The following is a 20,446-nucleotide window of genomic DNA, read 5'->3' as shown; positions in this document are numbered from 1 at the left end:
CTGCGTATTACACACACATACACACTCTGCTTATTTCACACATACACACTCTGCTTATTACACACACACACACACACACACACACACACACTCTGCTTATTACACAACACACACACACTCTGCTTATTACACAACACATACACTCTGCTTATTACACAACACATACACTCTGCTTATTACACAACCCACACACACTCTGCTTATTACACAACACATACACTCTGCTTATTACACAACACACACACTCTGCTTATTACACAACACACACACTCTGCTTATTACACACACATACACACTCTGCATATTACACACACATACACACTCTGCGTATTACACACACATACACACTGCTTATTACACACACATAAACACTCTGCTTATTACACACACATACACACTCTTCTTATTACACACACACACACACACACACTCTTCTTATTACAGAACACACACACACTCTTCTTATTACAGAACACACACACACTCTGCTTATTACAGAACACACACACACACTCTGCTTATTACACAACACACACACTCTGCTTATTACACAACACACACACACTCTGCTTATTACACAACACACACACACTCTGCTTATTACACAACACACACACACTCTGCTTATTACACAACACACACACACTCTGCTTATTACACAACACATACACACTCTGCTTATTATACACACATACACACTGCTTATTACACACATAATACACACTCTGCTTATTACACACACAATACACTCTGCTTATTACACACACAATACACTCTGCTTATACACACTCTGCTTATTACACAAGCACACTCTGCTTATTACACACATACACACTGCTTATTACACACACAATACACACTCTGCTTATACACACTCTGCTTATTACGCACACATACACACTCTGCTTATTACACACACATACACACTCTGCTTATTACACACACACACACTCTGCTTATACACACTCTGCTTATTACGCACACATACACACTCTGCTTATTACACACACAATACACACTCTGCTTATTACACACACAATACACACTCTGCTTATTACACACACAATACACACTCTGCTTATACACACTCTGCTTATTACACACACAATACACACTCTGCTTATTACACACACAATACACACTCTGCTTATTACACACACAATACACACTCTGCTTATACACACTCTGCTTATTACGCACACATACACACTCTGCTTATTACGCACACATACACACTCTGCTTATTACGCACACATACACACTCTGCTTATTACACACACACACACACACACACACACACACACACACACACACACACACACACACACACACACACACACACAACTTTAACCTCGAGCACGATCAGATCCGTTTGCGCTCTGGAGAGGTGTTCAGTTTTTCCGCTTGTAAATTCCTCCGTGTAAATAGCGAATCCGCCACGGCTCGAGCGCAACTGTGTTTTAAAGGGAATGGGAGAGGAGACTCTGATTGGTTTATTTCACGTAAAGCCCAAAACACACCCATTACTCATTATGAGAATAGAGATGACCCTTTTAGACCATGCGCCGGGAGCGCCGACCATTTTTCCCGTCGTTAAACTAGCAAAAGTGGATTCAGACCCGCCGTGAGTGCGCTTGCTCCCTGCGCTTCAGATCCTTCAAACAGGGCCCTCAGCCAGTGTGAGGTCCTTTAAGCTGAATGGACTTCATGGCATCATAACAGTTGTTTTCTCTTCACCAGCGGAAAACCGGTGATGATCTGCACTTTCAGCCTCACAAAGCAAGAATTCTGACACATGAAACGAACAGGACGTCCCATCAGACCTTTGTGAGTGAATTCATGCGTTCCTTTATCTCTGGTTAATGACCTTTATCCCTGTAATGAGTTTTCTTAGTCTTGGCGAGTGCAACTTTAGTGAAGCGGATATAAAGTCATTTGAGTATTTATTTTATTCATGCAGATTTCCTAAAAAAATTGAAATATGTAGTATGTAGTAAAGTTTATCTTTTCCTTCTGATCAATTTTTTTTTTTTTTTTTTTGTAATTTCCCACTTTAACAGTTAAAACCCTTATGTATAATGCATTATAAAGGCATTTTTAATGCAGTCATTATGCCTTGCAATGCACCTTTATAATGCATTATATAATTGTAACTATAGTTATGATACATTATAATACTTATCTAGTCATTGAACACACCTTTAATTAATTAAAACACATTATAATGTGCGTTCTAAATACTTTCATAATGCATCATAACATAAGGGCTTATTCAGGAGTTGCTCTGCTGGTTATTTGTTAATGCTTTACGCTGTAATTTGGATGGTTGAAGGGTGAGTAGAATAATGTCATCTCATTGAACCCAGTTTTTGAAAATGCATTTATTACACACACACACACACACACTCACATACTCACATACACACACACACTCACATACTCACATACTCTCACACACACACACTCTCACACACACACACACACACACGCACACACACACACACACACACACGCACACACACACACACACACACACACACACACACACACACACACACACACACACACACACACACATAAAATCCTCCTACTTTTCTAAAAGGAATTGGTGGTGTTCTCCAGATTTAAGAACAAAGATTCCACTGAAGCTGTTTGCAGTGTTTGTAAGTGTGTGTGTGTGTGTGTGTGTGTGTGTGTGTGTGTGTGTGTGTGTGTCTCCCTCCAGTGGATCCTGAAGTATGGCTGTTTCCCGGTGAGGTTCGGCTCCACGGTCACAGTGTCCGTTTACAACGACAGAGAGCTTCTGCTGATCCGTCAATCTCTCACCGTCACACTCACAGGTCTCTCTCTCTCTCTCTCTCTCTCTCTCTCTCTCTCTCTCGTATAAATGCAAATTTTATTTTTGTGAATGATGATTATAAATTAGTTTCAGTGGTATTGCTGAAATTTGAAAGATTTAATATTGAATTTAAAATGTTATTTATTACTCATTAAGTATTGTTATAAATTATGGAAATGTGATGAGCATTGTATAATATGATAGAAAAATTTTAAAAAGTTGTTAAATGTCTCTCTGTCTCTCTCTCTCTCTCTGTCTCTCTCTCTCTCTCTCTCTCTCTCTCTCTCTCTCTCTCTCTCTCTCTCTCTCTCTCTCTCTCTCTCTCTCTCTCTCTCTCTCTCTCTCTCTCTCTCTCTCTCTCTCTCTCTCTCTCTCTCTCTCTCTCTCTCTCTCTCTCTCTCTCTCTCAATTCAATTCAATAAAGCTTTATTGGCATGACAAAAATACATTTGTATTGCCAAAGCATGGAAACAACATATAAAATGATTTTGAACATTTAGTATAGAAAATAATATTAATAATTCAATTAAATAAAAATAATAAATAAAAATAGTAAAACAGTTTATGAACATTTCAAAATTCTGTGAACAATTTAGAATTCAGTGTGTAAGTGTTTGTGTGTTTGTTTTGTGTACAAGTGTGTGTGTGTGTGTGTGTGTGTGTGTGAGCGCATCACTGATTGGTCGTCAACTCTCTCTTTTTGTGGCAGGCATCGATGTATCTTGCTGCTAGTGTCATACAATCTCTTTTTTCACCTAATAGGTGTTGGAATTGTGTTTTGTTGTTCAATTTTAGGAAGTTAGGGTAAAGTTGTTCAAATTGTGTGTAGAAAGTCCCTCTAATGTCCTCATAGTTGGGACAGCTGGTAAGAAAGTGTTGCTCTGTCTCCACCTCTCCCTGGTCACAGTACGGGCAGAGGCGTCTCTCTCGGGGCAGCCAGCTCTGCCTGTATCACACACACACACACACACACACACACACACACACACACACACACACAGTTCTGTCTGTATCTGCCCGTCTCCACAGTCAGTCTGTGGTTGCTCAGTCTGTACCTCGTCATTCTTCTTCTGAGTGTGCAGTCCTTCACTGCACTCAGGTATTCTGCGGTTGTGTAGTCTCTGTTTAGGGCCAAATAACATTCTAGTTTACTCTGTTTTTGTGTTGTTTGAGTCCAGTAGGTCAGATAATGCTCTCGTTGAGCTTTTATAATGTGGTTGGGCCGGATTGTGTGGATGAGGGTGTCAGTGTCCTGAGGCTGGTTAGTGTTAGTGGTGTTCGTCTGTGTGTGGAGCCTCAGGACCAGCTGAATGAGCGGGCTCTTCTCAGGGTTCATCTCATGGTTCTTAAGGGCTTTATAATGATAAGAGTTGGGGTCACTCATTTTTAGATGTTTCCAAAATTTGATGGCTCGTTTCTCCACATGCATTAGGAGAGGGTACTGGCCTAATTCTGCCCTGCATGCGTTGTTCGGCGTGTTCCTCTGTACTCTCAGGATACTCTTACAGAACTCAGCATGCAGGGTTTCTATCGGATTTTTGTCCCATTTGTCGAATTGGTGATTTAGGAGAGGACCCCAAACTTCACTGCCATATAATGCAATTGGTTCTATGACTGACTGGAATATTTTGAGCCAGATTCTGATTGGTATTTCAATTTGGATAGATTTTTTGATGGCATAGAAGGCCCTTCTTGCTTTCTCTTTCAGTTCATTCACGGCCAAATTTAGGTTTCCGTTTGCACTTATCTTCAGCCCGAGGTATGTGTAGCTTGTGACATGATCAAGTTTGGTCATACCAAGGGTGAACTTGTGTCCCTTTCCCTGACATCTGGGTCTTTTCTGAAACGTTATTACTTTAGTTTTGGTTGGGTTGACGTCAGGGCCCAGGTCTGACAGAACTGATGCAGGATGTCCAGGTTCTGCTGTAGACCCTCTTCTGTTGGAGACAGCAGGACCAGATCATCCGCATACAGCAGGAGCTTTATAGAGGAGTCGTGAAGTGTGAGGCCAGGAGCTGCCGATTCTTCTAGGAGTTTTGCCAGTTCATTAATGTAGATATTGAAGAGGGTCGGTGATAGTGGGCAGCCCTGTCTCACACCCCGCCCTTGAGTGAAGAACTCAGTTCGTTTATGGCCAATTTTAATTGCACATTGATTGTTTGAGTACATTGTACATCTCTCTCTCTCTCTCTCTCTCTCTGTCTCTCTCTCTCTCTCTCTCTCTCTCTCTGTCTCTCTCTCTCTCTCTCTCTCTCTCTGTTGTGGGTAGTGGGAGGAATTAGAGTTCGGGAGCACGCTTTTGAGAGTTTGTTTACTTTAATCTATTTTTTCGTTTCTTTTTTTAAGATATCCTTAAAGGATTACATTTGCACACCTGATGATTCAGTGTCTGTGGAAGACGTGCTGGTTGCAGTCAGTGAACAGGTTGCTGGGTTAAATATGAAGTCAGCTTCAAGAATGAACAGAGTTGTTGTTTTTATTGCCGATGTTCAGATGGTTGATGGTTTGGTTGACTGTGGAATTACGATTAATGAAACCAGAATGAAACCGATTAGTGCCAGAACTGCCGTTATCCATCGTACTATCGAACGTTCCTCCGCTCATTAAGAAGGAAACTCTCCAAGGCGTTCTTGAAAGATATGGCAGATTAACAGCACCTATAAAAATCCGAATATCAAGCACATTATGGCTTTTTATGTACATGATATTGAATGAACAACAAGATCCGCTCAACTTGGCTGTGAAACTTACAAACGAAGGCAAAGATTATACAATCTTTAATAGCTCGGATCACATGCGGTGTTTCTCGTGCGGAGAACACGGGCAGGTTAGACAAACATGTCCAAATATTATAAAAGATAAGCCGTCTAATTCGCAAACAATTGAGCAACACGTTGGACAAAATAATGTTCTTGTTCCTGATGTTGAAACAGCACCTAAAGAAAACGCTGATGTAGGCTTAAGAGATGTAGAAAATCTTGATACGGGTGAGGAGATTGTAAATCTGACAAACAATTGAGCAGTGAGCAAACCGTTCTAGATGATAAAGCTGAAGGTGAAAGAGAGGCAGCTGAGGAAAGCTATACTCCGATGTCCACTGTGATATGCTATATGCTAATTCTGAAAATGATTCAGATAATGACCTTGAGAGTATAGATTGTCTTTCTGAAATGTTGTAAAGGAGATGTTTAAGATCAAGTTTTATGAGGCTTGGAGTTATTTTAAGCCGGAGCGAAAAGAACATTTTGGCTTTAATGAACCAGTTTTTCCACAATCTCTGGTTTCTCCATACATTTATTATGTCCAGCGTTGATATTTTTAGCTTTTGTTGTAACTAAAGTTGGAGATTTGATGGGTTTCAGTACAACATTTTACAACAAAGATTGGAGGTAGATCAGAGAGAATTGTTGGAAAATATATTAAAGAATTTGAAAACATCTTTTCCTACATCTTTGTGGGAATATATAACCAATTTTATGTCTGGTAATAATTATTCAGATGTTCTTTTTCCAATCAGAGCGTCATCTCACATTCCCTTTAAGAGCAGGAGCGCTTGTTCCATGGCGGATTGCTATTATAACGGCGGATTTGCCAGGAGCGGTTCACAGCCGAGGAGAACGACGTTCTCGTCAGGGCCGTAAAACACAGAGAAGTGACATTCGGGATGGAGAAACACACCCAGATTAGCTTCGGTTAAACAGGCGTATGATAATCTGGGTAAATGTGTAAGCTAGATTTATGCCTATTTTTCACATCTTCATGGACGCCACAACGATTTCCCTCGTGTGGAATATTTTTTATTTTTCCTTGTAATAATGTAGCCAATGATTTGCAAAAATGAAAACTGCTGCTTCTGTGTAGATGAGAGAATCAACAATCAAAGTGTGTGTGCGTTGTGCATACGCTACATTGATTATGGCCAAGCATGCGCCCTTAAAATAGCATCTGAATATCATGTGCAACGCGCCGCTGACTTTAGACGAGGTTTCTCCTGGTCAGTGGCGGAATTGTTTTCTGAAACTGCAAAATAGCACCAGGGAACGTTTGCGCCGGAACACGCCTCCTCTCTTCGCTGAACCGCCCCCGGGAGCGCAAGTTCATTCCCTAATTTACCGACGTGTGTCTGTGGAGGGAAAAGTCCGCTGTGCGTCGGGTGAGAAATAGGAATGATACATGCGTCGCTGTACAAAGTCAGTTGCGCTGGGTGCGAGATAGGGCCCTGATCTCTCAGTGACAGAGAATAAATCCCCTTCACGCCGGTTATGGTATAAAAACCCCTACCAAAAAGGTCTGGTGATTTACAGTGGCGGATTCTGCATTGTGCATTACCAACAAAAGGTTTTTTGTTTAAATGTGAATATTCAGATTCTTCATTTTGTACTTTGTGTAATAAACTCGACACGGTTTTTCATGTTTTTTTGTGAAAGTTGTAAATTATCTCCGCTTTTTAATGTTTTGTGTAGTTTGGGGATATTTTTTTGAAAACAGTGTTTATTTTTTGGTGTAAATATTCTCGCGATAATTTATTGGTTGATCAAGCAAAATTAGCCATTTGGAAAGCTTATAAAATTGAAATGGAAGGACAAAAAGTTAATATGGTTAATTTATTCAAGGCCTTGGTTGAATCTAGGATAAGATTAGAATATGAATTTAATAAAATGAATTGCAATCTCCTAATGTTTGAGAAGAAATGGTGTGTAAACAAAAGTTTGATTTTTATAGAAGGGGATGATTTTTTTTAATGGTATTGGTTTGATAAAAATGATGTTTTTTAGATGTTAAAAAGTTTTTTAATGGTGGAATAAATTGCTTTCAAAGTCTGTCTCTCTCTCTCTCTCTCTCTCTCTCTCTCTCTCTCTCTCTCTCTCTCTCTCTCTCTCTCTCTCTCTCTCTAAAAATGTCCAAAATCTGCACCACACCAAAGTTCAGCATTTCTATCTGCTGTTTTTAACCAGATTATGAAGCCAGTGTCCCTGTGGACGACCATGATGACAAGCTCACAGGTCTCTCTCTCTCTCTCTCTCTCTCTCTCTCTCTCTCTCTATATATATATATATATATATATATATAAATAATAGAAATGTCCAAAGTTACTTGAGGTTTATGCCGAACTGACTGCATTGACTTGTGTTTCCCAGATGATGAGGATCCAGTGCCTGAAGCCCGTGTCACTGCGGACAAACATCATAAACGCTTCACTGTACGACTGGACACAGATCGAATGGTGAGGATCAGCCTGTGCTACAAACATTCGCACCGGGAGTGTGAGGTGTTTTATTTTCAAAAGGTGAGTGAAATATTATAAAGAAATGAACCAAACCAAGAAGTAATTGCAACATTTGAAGGATCTGAATCCCTGTTTCGGAGCGAACGATCTCTGCCTCCTCCTTCCCTCATGGAGGAGTCGTGTTTGTGTTGCAGATCGATCCGGCTGTCAATCAAACCGTCAATCTGAGCTTCCCGCACCTGGTTCCGTGTGTGTGTGTGCAGGTGTGCTGCTCTTACACACTCTTCAAACGTCATTTCACTTTTTGTTTTTTTTCTGACATTAGTAATGTGTAACATCTGCATTATACTGTATTCACAGCTGTGGTTTACAAGCCTTGATGCCAGAAGAGTCACACACTGTCCTTTAAAAGAGAGAATACTGCCACGTGAGTCCTTTAGTGTGTGTGTGTGTGTGTGTGTGTGTGTGTGTGTGTGTGGAGTAAAGGTCTCTAACAGTATACAGGTATTAGCAGTGTTTACATGCAGAGAAATAATCAGACTGATAACTCAGCCAGAATGTGTTCTCCATTGGAGAGATTGACTGAGTCTGATCAAGCGGCAACATTCTAATCTGAAAAATGAAGCCTACCCGGAAATGCGAAAAACTGCAATACATCTAAAATCCGCTAGGGGCAGGTCCCAAAAGGGAGCAAATGTCCATAGACCCCATGTTAAAATGTCCGTTTTCACAGCATAAATTCATGTTTTTACAGGTTGGTCCCATGGACTTTTATTGTATTTTTCGATAGGTTCCGAGTGCCTGACAACGGCGAGGGTAGTGAATTTTTTTCTAACTCGTTAGTTTAGATCGTATTTAGATATAAAATGTATGACAAATAAGGGCGTGGTTAACTTTGATTAGCATAGGCTGCGCCAAGGAGAATGACAACATAAGAAGCGCCATTTTTTAATATACAGTTGAAATATAATACTACTGTTTTTGTATCATGAAGTGTAGTTTTTCAGGCGAGAATGTACTTGTTTAAAGCTCAAATCTGTGGCTTATTTATAAAGATTTATGAAAATGTTATCCAGGTTGTGAGATGCAGGCAATCACCGGGCGCTCAGCGTTCATGTACCCCGCCTGGAACAGCCTTTCCTCGGCTAGTCGTTCTGACGTTTGCCGCTGACTCTGGCGTCTCTGTAGTGGTTAAATATGAGATATAATTCGTCTTGTGTATATCTAACGGGCGATTTTTGGTCTCGTGAATCTATAATTTGTTCCCTGGCCAATCGTTTTGGCTGAGGGCTAAGTGAAGTTTCATAACTTTATAAGTATTTAACTTTACCGTTGTATGGTTAGACTAGAGTGCTGACTTTGTATGTTTGACTGAATTGTTTGCTTTATTTGTATAGCTTCTTGTACCTTTTACTTATACTTTTATAATGGCTAATATTGATAAAACTGAAATTTAACAAGTTAAATTTAAGACTGGGTTGAGTTTTGTCATTTTAAATTTTAATACAACGAAGATGATCTGTAATGTTGTTTACTGTAACATTTGTTTAGTACAAATGCACATATTGCCTGGACCATATTAAAATGTTTAATATTTTTATATTATATTTAAACGAAAAGAGGCAGGGTTGTGTTTTATATTTCGTGTTTTATATTTATATTTCTATATACTTATACTTTATAAGTCCAAGACATACGGCCAGAGGTCGGATGAAACGACCACAAAGTTGATCATTGACCTCCGGCCTAGGGTGTCCTGGTGCCATATGTACTGATGGACACCCTTATGCTTGAACATGGTGTTCGTTATGGACAAGCTGTAACTAGCACAGAAGTCCAATAACAGAACACCACTCGGGTTCAGATCGGGGGGCTGTTCCTCCCAATCACGCCCCTCCAGGTGTCACTGTCACTGCCCACGTGGGCGTTGAAGTCCCCCAGTAGAACGACGGAGTCCCCAGTCGGAGCACTTTGTAGCACCTTTCCCAGAGACCCCAAGAAGATTGGGTACTCTACACTGCCGTTTGGCCCATAGGCGCACACGACATAGGCGAGACCTATCCCCGACCCGAAGGCGCAGGGAAGCGACCCTCTCGTTCACCGGGGTGAACTCCAATACATAGCGGCTGAGCTGGGGGGCTATAAGTAAACCCACACCAGCCCGCCGTCTCTCACCATGGGCAACTCCAGAGTGGTAAAGTGTCCATCCTCTCTCAAGGGGTGTGGTTCCAGAGCCCAAACCATGCGTAGAGGTGATCCCGACTATCTCTAGTCGGTACCTCTCAACCTCACGCACAATCTCAGGCTCCTTCCCCGCCAGCGAGGTGACGTTCCACATCCCTAGAGCTAGTTTCCGTGTCCAGGGATCGGGTTGTCGAGGCCCCCGCCTTCGACTACCGCCCGATCCACTATGCACCGGCCCCTTACGGTCCCTCCTGTAGGTGGTGAGCCCGGCCAGACCCCATGGGGGGAGGCCCGACCACCAGGCGCTCGCATACGAGCCCCAACCCCAGGCCTGGCTCCAGGGTGGGGCCCCGGCTGCGCCATGCCGGGCAATGTCACGGTCCTCGATTTTAAGTCCATCATAAGAGGCTTTTGAACCGCTCTTAGTCTGACCCGTCACCTAGGACCTGTTTGCCTTGGGAGACCCTACCAGGGGCATATAGCCCCGGACAACATAGCTCCTAGGGTCATTCGGGTACTCAAACCCCTCCACTATGGTAAGGTGGCAGTTCAAGGAGGAAAAAAAAAATGTCTATAGTTTTTTAAATTTATTTAATTTTTAATGATGAAAATATGTTTGAAATATTTTGAATTGAAATATTCACAGCTTAAATATACAACCATGATGAATTTCAGCACATTAAAATACAAGCAGGGTTAATGCAATGCATTTTTTTTTTTTTATTAGTGCAATTCAACAAGCTTTTTTGGTTCAAAAACATTTGTCATTATTTTACTTCCATAACTATAATAACCCAGCAACAAGCGCAGTTTTTTTTTTTTTTGTGCGCATGAGAAGCTATATTTGCTGCATTGTGGAGTCTGGAATCAGTTACTTTTAAGGATAGGGAGTAAAAGACCAGCGCTTCATGCTGACTGTGATGTTTTGTTTCTGACAGTCTGATCTCAGTGTGTGTAGTAGGGCTGAACGATATGGACAAATTTTCATATCTCGATTTTCATGCCAGATATCTCGATATCGATACAATACGATAGGACTACGTAAGTGCTAAAAAAACAATACATTTAGAGTTTGTAAAATACACACTGATGTCTATGGAAGAGGTAATAATAATCATTTCCATTATAATTCGACACGTTTTATTCATATCAGATACACATTGTGTAAGTAACTTCAATGTTTACTCTATTCTATTCCCAGTTCACCAGCCACTTACTTTTAAGTATTTCGGGAGAAGTGGATGAATTCACGTGTTGTAAACATAGAGGTTGTAAATCCAACAGATCCGATTCTCTGAACTGCAGACGCATATTCAGAATATTCACAAATGTGTTAGCTATGGCATGAAATATCTGATATTCCGATTGTCAAATACATGCAAGTGGAAGTATATTGTTGTTTAAACACCTTTATAACGATCGCGTTAGTTGAGCTGTATGCGCGATGGGCGCCGCTGTATTAAAACAACAATATACTTCCACTTGCATGTATTTGACAATCGGAATATCAGATATTTCATGCCATAGCTAACACATTTGTGAATATTCTGAATAAAAAAGGAAAAATGACATAAAAGCAGATCATCATTCATTCAGCGCTGTTGCTGCTGCGGTGTGTCACGTGACAAGCAATGACGCGTCACCATGGAAACGCCGCCCCCCCTCTCACAATATAGTTCCCACGTCCCTGGTAGTGTGTGCGCGCTGGCTTTAGCGGTGCATTCAAGGGCACTCTTAAAACTGATGTTTGTTGTGAGTGTGACTGCCAGAGTTGTATGCAGGGCGAGCGCGGAGAGGGGAAATCTATATCGTCTATATCGTTGCTTTTTTCCATAGTAATATCTTGAAAGTTCATATCTAGATATAGATACGATAACGATATATCGTTCAGCCCTAGTGTGTAGGCCGTGTTTGACCGTCTGATCTCATTGTGTGTAGGTCGTGTTTGACCGTCTGATCTCAGTGTGTGTAGGTCGTGTTTGACAGTCTGATCTCAGTGTGTGTAGGTCGTGTTTGACCGTCTGATCTCAGTGTGTGTAGGTCGTGTTTGACAGTCTGATCTCATTGTGTGTAGGTCGTGTTTGACCGTCTGATCTCAGTGTGTGTAGGTCGTGTTTGACAGTCTGATCTCAGTGTGTGTAGGTCGTGTTTGACAGTCTGATCTCAGTGTGTGTAGGTCGTGTTTGACCGTCTGATCTCAGTGTGTGTAGGTTGTGTTTGACAGTCTGATCTCAGTGTGTGTAGGTCGTGTTTGACCGTCTGATCTCAGTGTGTGTAGGTCGTGTTTGACAGTCTGATCTCAGTGTGTGTAGGTCGTGTTTGACCGTCTGATTTAGTGTGTGTAGGTCGTGTTTGACAGCCTGATCTCAGTGTGTGTAGGTCGTGTTTGACAGTCTGATCTCAGTGTGTGTAGGTCGTGTTTGACAGTCTGATCTCAGTGTGTGTAGGTCGTGTTTGACCGTCTGATTTAGTGTGTGTAGGTCGTGTTTGACAGCCTGATCTCAGTGTGTGTAGGTCGTGTTTGACAGTCTGATCTCAGTGTGTGTAGGTTGTGTTTGACCGTCTGATCTCAGTGTGTGTAGATCGTGTTTGACAGTCTGATCTCAGTGTGTGTAGGTCGTGTTTGACAGTCTGATCTCAGTGTGTGTAGGTCGTGTTTGACAGTCTGATCTCAGTGTGTAGGTCGTGTTTGACCGTCTGATTTAGTGTGTGTAGGTCGTGTTTGACAGCCTGATCTCAGTGTGTGTAGGTCGTGTTTGACAGTCTGATCTCAGTGTGAGTAGGTCGTGTTTGACCGTCTGATCTTAGTGTGTGTAGGTTGTGTTTGACCGTCTGATCTCAGTGTGTGTAGATCGTGTTTGACAGTCTGATCTCATTGTGTGTAGGTCGTGTTTGACAGTCTGATCTCAGTGTGTGTAGGTCGTGTTTGACCGTCTGATCTCAGTGTGTGTAGGTCGTGTTTGACAGTCTGATCTCATTGTGTGTAGGTCGTGTTTGACCGTCTGATCTCAGTGTGTGTAGGTCGTGTTTGACAGTCTGATCTCAGTGTGTGTAGGTCGTGTTTGACAGTCTGATCTCAGTGTGTGTAGGTCGTGTTTGACCGTCTGATCTCAGTGTGTGTAGGTTATGTTTGACAGTCTGATCTCAGTGTGTGTAGGTCGTGTTTGACAGTCTGATCTCAGTGTGTGTAGGTCGTGTTTGACAGTCTGATCTCAGTGTGTGTAGGTCGTGTTTGACCGTCTGATCTCAGTGTGTGTAGGTTGTGTTTGACAGTCTGATCTCAGTGTGTGTAGGTCGTGTTTGACCGTCTGATCTCAGTGTGTGTAGGTCGTGTTTGACAGTCTGATCTCAGTGTGTGTAGGTCGTGTTTGACCGTCTGATTTAGTGTGTGTAGGTCGTGTTTGACAGCCTGATCTCAGTGTGTGTAGGTCGTGTTTGACAGTCTGATCTCAGTGTGTGTAGGTCGTGTTTGACAGTCTGATCTCAGTGTGTGTAGGTCGTGTTTGACCGTCTGATTTAGTGTGTGTAGGTCGTGTTTGACAGCCTGATCTCAGTGTGTGTAGGTCGTGTTTGACAGTCTGATCTCAGTGTGTGTAGGTTGTGTTTGACCGTCTGATCTCAGTGTGTGTAGATCGTGTTTGACAGTCTGATCTCAGTGTGTGTAGGTCGTGTTTGACAGTCTGATCTCAGTGTGTGTAGGTCGTGTTTGTCAGTCTGATCTCAGTGTGTAGGTCGTGTTTGACCGTCTGATTTAGTGTGTGTAGGTCGTGTTTGACAGCCTGATCTCAGTGTGTGTAGGTCGTGTTTGACAGTCTGATCTCAGTGTGTGTAGGTTGTGTTTGACCGTCTGATCTCAGTGTGTGTAGATTGTGTTTGACAGTCTGATCTCAGTGTGTGTAGGTCGTGTTTGACAGTCTGATCTCAGTGTGTGTAGGTCGTGTTTGACCGTCTGATTTAGTGTGTGTAGGTCGTGTTTGACAGCCTGATCTCAGTGTGTGTAGGTCGTGTTTGACAGTCTGATCTCAGTGTGTGTAGGTTGTGTTTGACCGTCTGATCTCAGTGTGTGTAGGTCGTGTTTGACCGTCTGATTTAGTGTGTGTAGGTCGTGTTTGACAGCCTGATCTCAGTGTGTGTAGGTCGTGTTTGACAGCCTGATCTCAGTGTGTGTAGGTCGTGTTTGACCGTCTGATCTCAGTGTGTGTAGGTCGTGTTTGACCGTCTGATATCAGTGTGTGTAGGTCGTGTTTGACCGTCTGATCTCAGTGTGTGTAGGTTATGTTTGACAGTCTGATCTCAGTGTGTGTAGGTTATGTTTGACAGTCTGATCTCAGTGTGTGTAGGTCGTGTTTGACCGTCTGATCTCAGTGTGTGTAGGTCGTGTTTGACCGTCTGATCTCAGTGTGTGTAGGTCGTGTTTGACAGTCTGATCTCAGTGTGTGTAGGTCGTGTTTGACAGTCTGATCTCAGTGTGTGTAGGTTATGTTTGACCGTCTGATCTCAGTGTGTGTAGGTTGTGTTTGACAGTCTGATCTCAGTGTGAGTAGGTCGTGTTTGACCGTCTGATCTTAGTGTGTGTAGGTCGTGTTTGACCGTCTGATCTCAGTGTGTGTAGGTCGTGTTTGACAGCCTGATCTCAGTGTGTGTAGGTTATGTTTGACAGTCTGATCTCAGTGTGTGTAGGTCGTGTTTGACAGTCTGATCTCAGTGTGTGTAGGTCGTGTTTGACAGTCTGATCTCAGTGTGTGTAGGTCGTGTTTGACAGTCTGATCTCAGTGTGTGTAGGTCGTGTTTGACAGTCTGATCTCATTGTGTGTAGGTCGTGTTTGACAGTCTGATCTCAGTGTGTGTAGGTCGTGTTTGACCGTCTGATCTCAGTGTGTGTAGGTCGTGTTTGACAGTCTGATCTCATTGTGTGTAGGTCGTGTTTGACAGTCTGATCTCAGTGTGTGTAGGTCGTGTTTGACCGTCTGATCTCAGTGTGTGTAGGTCGTGTTTGACAGTCTGATCTCAGTGTGTGTAGGTCGTGTTTGACAGTCTGATCTCAGTGTGTGTAGGTTGTGTTTGACAGTCTGATCTCAGTGTGTGTAGGTCGTGTTTGACCGTCTGATCTCAGTGTGTGTAGGTCGTGTTTGACAGTCTGATCTCAGTGTGTGTAGGTCGTGTTTGACAGTCTGATCTCAGTGTGTGTAGGTCGTGTTTGACAGTCTGATCTCAGTGTGTGTAGGTTATGTTTGACCGTCTGATCTCAGTGTGTGTAGGTTGTGTTTGACAGTCTGATCTCAGTGTGAGTAGGTCGTGTTTGACCGTCTGATCTTAGTGTGTGTAGGTCGTGTTTGACCGTCTGATCTCAGTGTGTGTAGGTCGTGTTTGACAGCCTGATCTCAGTGTGTGTAGGTTATGTTTGACAGTCTGATCTCAGTGTGTGTAGGTCGTGTTTGACAGTCTGATCTCAGTGTGTGTAGGTCGTGTTTGACAGTCTGATCTCAGTGTGTGTAGGTCGTGTTTGACAGTCTGATCTCAGTGTGTGTAGGTCGTGTTTGACAGTCTGATCTCATTGTGTGTAGGTCGTGTTTGACAGTCTGATCTCAGTGTGTGTAGGTCGTGTTTGACCGTCTGATTTAGTGTGTGTAGGTCGTGTTTGACAGCCTGATATCAGTGTGTGTAGGTCGTGTTTGACAGCCTGATCTCAGTGTGTGTAGGTTATGTTTGACAGTCTGATCTCAGTGTGTGTAGGTCGTGTTTGACCGTCTGATCTCAGTGTGTGTAGGTCGTGTTTGACAGTCTGATCTCCAGTGTGTGTAGGTCGTGTTTGACAGTCTGATCTCAGTGTGTGTAGGTCGTGTTTGACCGTCTGATCTCAGTGTGTGTAGGTCGTGTTTGACCGTCTGATCTCAGTGTGTGTAGGTCGTGTTTGACAGTCTGATCTCAGTGTGTGTAGGTCGTGTTTGACCGTCTGATCTCAGTGTGTGTAGGTCGTGTTTGACAGCCTGATCTCAGTGTGTGTAGGTCGTGTTTGACCGTCTGATCTCAGTGTGTGTAGGTCGTGTTTGACCGTCTGATCTCAGTGTGTGTAGGTCGTGTTTGACAGCCTGATCTCAGTGTGTGTAGGTCGTGTTTGACCGTCTGATCTCAGTGTGTGTAGGTCGTGTTTGACCGTCTGATCTCAGTGTGTGTAGGTCGTGTTTGACCGTCTGATCTCAGTGTGTGTAGGTCGTGTTTGACAGCCTGATCTCAGTGTGTGTAGGTCGTGTTTGACAGTCTGATCTCAGTGTGTGTAGGTCGTGTTTGACAGTCTGATCTCAGTGTGTGTAGGTTGTGTTTGCGTGTGTGTGACGGCATGAACTCCTCCTCCAGATGCCGGGGAGATCTTGTCCTCCAGCTCAGCAAGAGTCCTCGGCTCTGTTCTGCATTGGGAGCCTCTTTGTCCTGACGACCAATCAGATCTCTCGGCCTCTCTGTGCTGGCGAATCGGCATGCAGAACTCTGACTGTGTCCCCGCCCCCAACGCCACGCTCTACGGGACTAAACTGGTACGTGACGAAACCATCAATATGTCGAGCAGGACCGGAGCTAGTGTGAAGATCACATTTACATACTTTCAAAATGGTATATGAAACAGTAGGTCATGTGCAACAATCAGAGTTTAAACTGTAGTGTGTATTTTGTTGTCACATGACCTCATCATATTACATGTTTTGTGTAAAAAATGACTTTTAACAGTTCAGTCAAATTAGTCAGTAAAGAGATGCAATTAATTCCTCTCACTTAAAATTAAATGTCAACTTGTGTGCACTGCATTTACTGTAGGTTTTGTCAAAATATTTATTTCATGCCCAGTATAATAATAATAATAATAATAATAATAATAATAATACTTGAAAATATTTTTAGAGCTGTGAAACGATTAATCTCGATTAATCGCATCCAAAATAAAAGTTTGTGTTTACATAATAAATGTGTGTGTACTGTGTACAATTATTTTGTATATTATATAAATACACACACGCATGTATATATTTAAGAAAAAATTATTTATATATAAAATATTTCTATTTATATATAATATAAATTATATATAAATATATATGCAGTATATGCATGCAAATATTTCTCAAATATATACATGCATGTGTGTGTATTTATATATACAAAATAATTGTACACAGTACACACACATTTATTTAAACACAAACTTTTATTTTGGATGTGATTAATCGTTGCACAGCTCTAATATTTTTATATAATGCCTTTCATGACCGCAAGGTCGCTTAACAAAGACATAATTCATAATCCAAGCGGAACAAACAATACCTTCATAAACAAGTGAAATGTCAAACCTGACATAATAATAAAATAAATACATAAAGAAATATACAAAGAAAATTGCTATGTCTGAGGTGAAACACGCCCCCTCATTAGCATACAGAGGAAGAAATGTAGAAATAAATAAATGTAAAAAAAATTCCATTTAAATAATTCTTCATTCATTTATTTATTTATTTATTTATTTATTATTATGTCAGGTTTGGCATTCCATAAACAGAGACAAATAAAAGTGGGAAACACGACATATAAATTCTAAATGCATTTTGCTTTTTCAACAGAAATATGATGTGTCTGCTGTAGATGAGCATCCTCAGATGTGTGTGAAGGTAATGCACGCTCAAACACACATTAAAGCATGATTAAAAGTGTGTGTGTTTCTCAAGTGTGCATTCTTTGTGTTGTAGTTTTCTCTGAACGGCAGTCAGCGAGTCTTCTGTCCCTTCGAGTCGGGTGAGAACCGCTCATGTTTCAGCACACGTCTGCTGTGCTCAGGTCTGACTGATGTGTGTGTGCTGGTGTTCCTCAGAGAGTCGGTGTGTCTGTGGTGTTTCAGCACATGTCTGCTGTCCTCACGTCTGTCTGATGTGTGTGTGCTGATGTTCCTCAGAGAGTCGGTGTGACTGATGTGTGTGTGCTGGTGTTCCTCAGAGAGTCGGTGTGACTGGAGTGTGACTGTGGTTCCTGGATCTCTGCATCTGCATGTGCTCCTGACGTCTAACATCGCCGCTTCGTTTGCGGCTCAGCTCTGCGTCAGAGATAAAGACTCGTGTGCATCTCGAGGACACGTCGTCTCACGTCAGCTGGTCAGTGAGTCTTCCTGTCCTGTGTGCTTTCTTATGAGCAAAGACATTGATTACTTGCATGTGCATGGGAAAGTCATTTGATACAAGTGATATATTTAGCAAAATTTAGCTTTTATTTTTAAAGTCTCCCTGTAGTCAATCATTTTATGCCATATAACTCATCTTTGATCACCAAAATTACATATTTAAATGTTTTTTCCTTGAAAATAAATTCTTCACGCCTTTAAATATCTTGAATGTAACTCGACACCCTTGCCTCATTTAGTATGCGCGGTTCTATGAATATGCAAATGAGCCCCGCCTCCACTCACTCAGCTCAGAGATCCACTGGTTGACGATCACACGTTGATCTGATTGGTTACAAGGTAGTTTGTGACGTCAGAAACACCAGCGATTTCAAAGCGTGTTTTTGAGACTGTCTTTGGTTCACTGCAGTTTTAAGGAGGAAATACTCAGCAATGCTGTCGACTTATGAATTTACACATGCTTTGTCTTAAAGCAGATTAAACACACCACATAGACACATAAACAACATTAAACGCTGGAGTTTCACCACAGGGGGACTTTAAAAAAAAAAAAGTATTTATCTGAAATGGAAGCTTTTCTAACATTAAACACTACCGTTCAAAAGTTTGGGGTCAGTAAGAATTTTTATTTTATTTTTTGCAGGAAATAAAATAAATCAATACTTGTATTCATCAAGGATGCATTAAATTGATCAAATGCGACAGTAAAGACATTTATAATGTTACAAAAGATTATATTTCAGATAAATGCTGTTCTTTTGAACTTTCTATTCTTCAAAGAATCCTGAAAAATAATGTACACAACTGTTTTCAACATTGATAATAATCATAAATGTTTCTTGATCAGCAAATCCTCATATTAGAGTGATTTGTGAAGGATCATGTGACACTGAAGACTGGAGTAATGATGCTGAACATTCAGCTTTGATCACAGGAATAAATTACACTTTACTATATATTCACATAGAAAGATGATTTACATTATAACAATATTTCACAATATTACTTCTATTTTTTTTAAACTAAATACAGCCTTGGTGAGCAGAAGAGACTTCTTTCAAAAACATTAAAAATCTTACCGATCAAAGCTTTTGACTGGTAGTGTGTGTAATCCTCTATATGTGTATAACTGCCTAACCTGTATAATCCTCACTGGTGTAATGCTGGTGTCCGCAGGACGGGGGCGCCGCCGAGATGAGCCTGCGCTTCCCCTTCCTCTCGTCAGGACTGTGTGTGCAGGTGATGCATGTTAAACTCTGTTCATCTCTACATGTGGCGTACTAGCACAGCACTCGAACTGTTTCTGAAGTATTGAGTGTGTGACCTGCGAAGAACACTGCAGTGTGTGAAGTTGTTCAGTGAAGTTGTTCGAGACGCATCACAATACTGAACTGTTATATTAACAGTGATATTCAACATTATATATAGTAGAGTAGTCAACATTTGAAGTTGATCAAACCCGTTCTAGTCTGAGGACAACTCTGATGAACTTCTCTGATCCACTTCAGATGTTGACGACTGTAGTTTAATGTAGTTCTGACACTAAAACTCTGTAAACTTAAATGATTTCTCACGCAGTAATTTTTATTTTAGGTGAACTATCCATGATACAGATGGATTTTAGAGTTTTTGTATTGCGATATATTGTTACACCCCTAGTCTAAACCAATCAGAAGTGAAAATATAAATGCAAAATAACAGTAGTGTAAATTGTACAGTATGTGGTAAACAATATTCTAGTAATCCGTGTGTGTATGTGTGTGTAGGTGTGGCGCTTGGATTTCCATGGAAGAAGAATAATCTGCCCTGACTGTAAGTACAAACTAAACCTGCGCGATATTGAAGAAAAATGCAATGCTTAAAGTGTGTAAAATAAACTTAAATTATCTTAAAATATATTTAAAATGATAAAACCTACGTACGCATTTCACATTATTTTTGTGACTAGAAAACATCCCTAAACTTCTGCCAGTGAACATCAGTGTTTTACTGTGGTATCAGAAGTGTTATTTAACATCAGTGTAAACCTCAGGGTTCAGGT

At 41.5% G+C, this 20,446-nt stretch overlaps 1 protein-coding gene across 3 annotated transcripts in view; it reads left to right on the top strand.

The window, feature by feature from the left end:
* The window catches only part of LOC307173266 (interleukin-17 receptor C), a gene marked incomplete at its 5' end in the record, with an annotated part of 390,000 nt that overhangs the window by 12,903 nt on the left and 356,651 nt on the right, over nt 1-20,446 (top strand). For 2 of the 3 annotated variants that reach the window (XR_013823818.1, XM_079896251.1), the window contains 12 exons: nt 1,741-1,827; nt 2,726-2,840; nt 7,795-7,842; nt 7,978-8,126; nt 8,261-8,329; nt 8,427-8,493; nt 16,605-16,780; nt 17,855-17,902; nt 17,981-18,026; nt 18,225-18,379; nt 19,582-19,644; nt 20,172-20,217. Coding sequence is in view for 2 of the 3 variants with exons in the window: in XM_079896251.1 (XP_079752377.1) it covers nt 1,741-1,827; nt 2,726-2,840; nt 7,795-7,842; nt 7,978-8,126; nt 8,261-8,329; nt 8,427-8,493; nt 16,605-16,780; nt 17,855-17,902; nt 17,981-18,026; nt 18,225-18,379; nt 19,582-19,644; nt 20,172-20,217 (1,069 nt within the window). The remainder of the gene's footprint in view (nt 1-1,740; nt 1,828-2,725; nt 2,841-7,794; nt 7,843-7,977; nt 8,127-8,260; nt 8,330-8,426; nt 8,494-16,604; nt 16,781-17,854; nt 17,903-17,980; nt 18,027-18,224; nt 18,380-19,581; nt 19,645-20,171; nt 20,218-20,446) is intronic. The other variant, XM_079896252.1, reaches the window with a different exon arrangement.

The sequence above is a fragment of the Squalius cephalus genome (genome assembly GCF_949319135.1).
Source record: "Squalius cephalus genome assembly, chromosome: 16".
NCBI classification, from domain to species: Eukaryota; Metazoa; Chordata; class Actinopteri; order Cypriniformes; family Leuciscidae; genus Squalius; species Squalius cephalus.
Note: the sequence above shows the minus strand (reverse complement) of the source record. Positions and strands in the feature narration are given on the sequence as shown.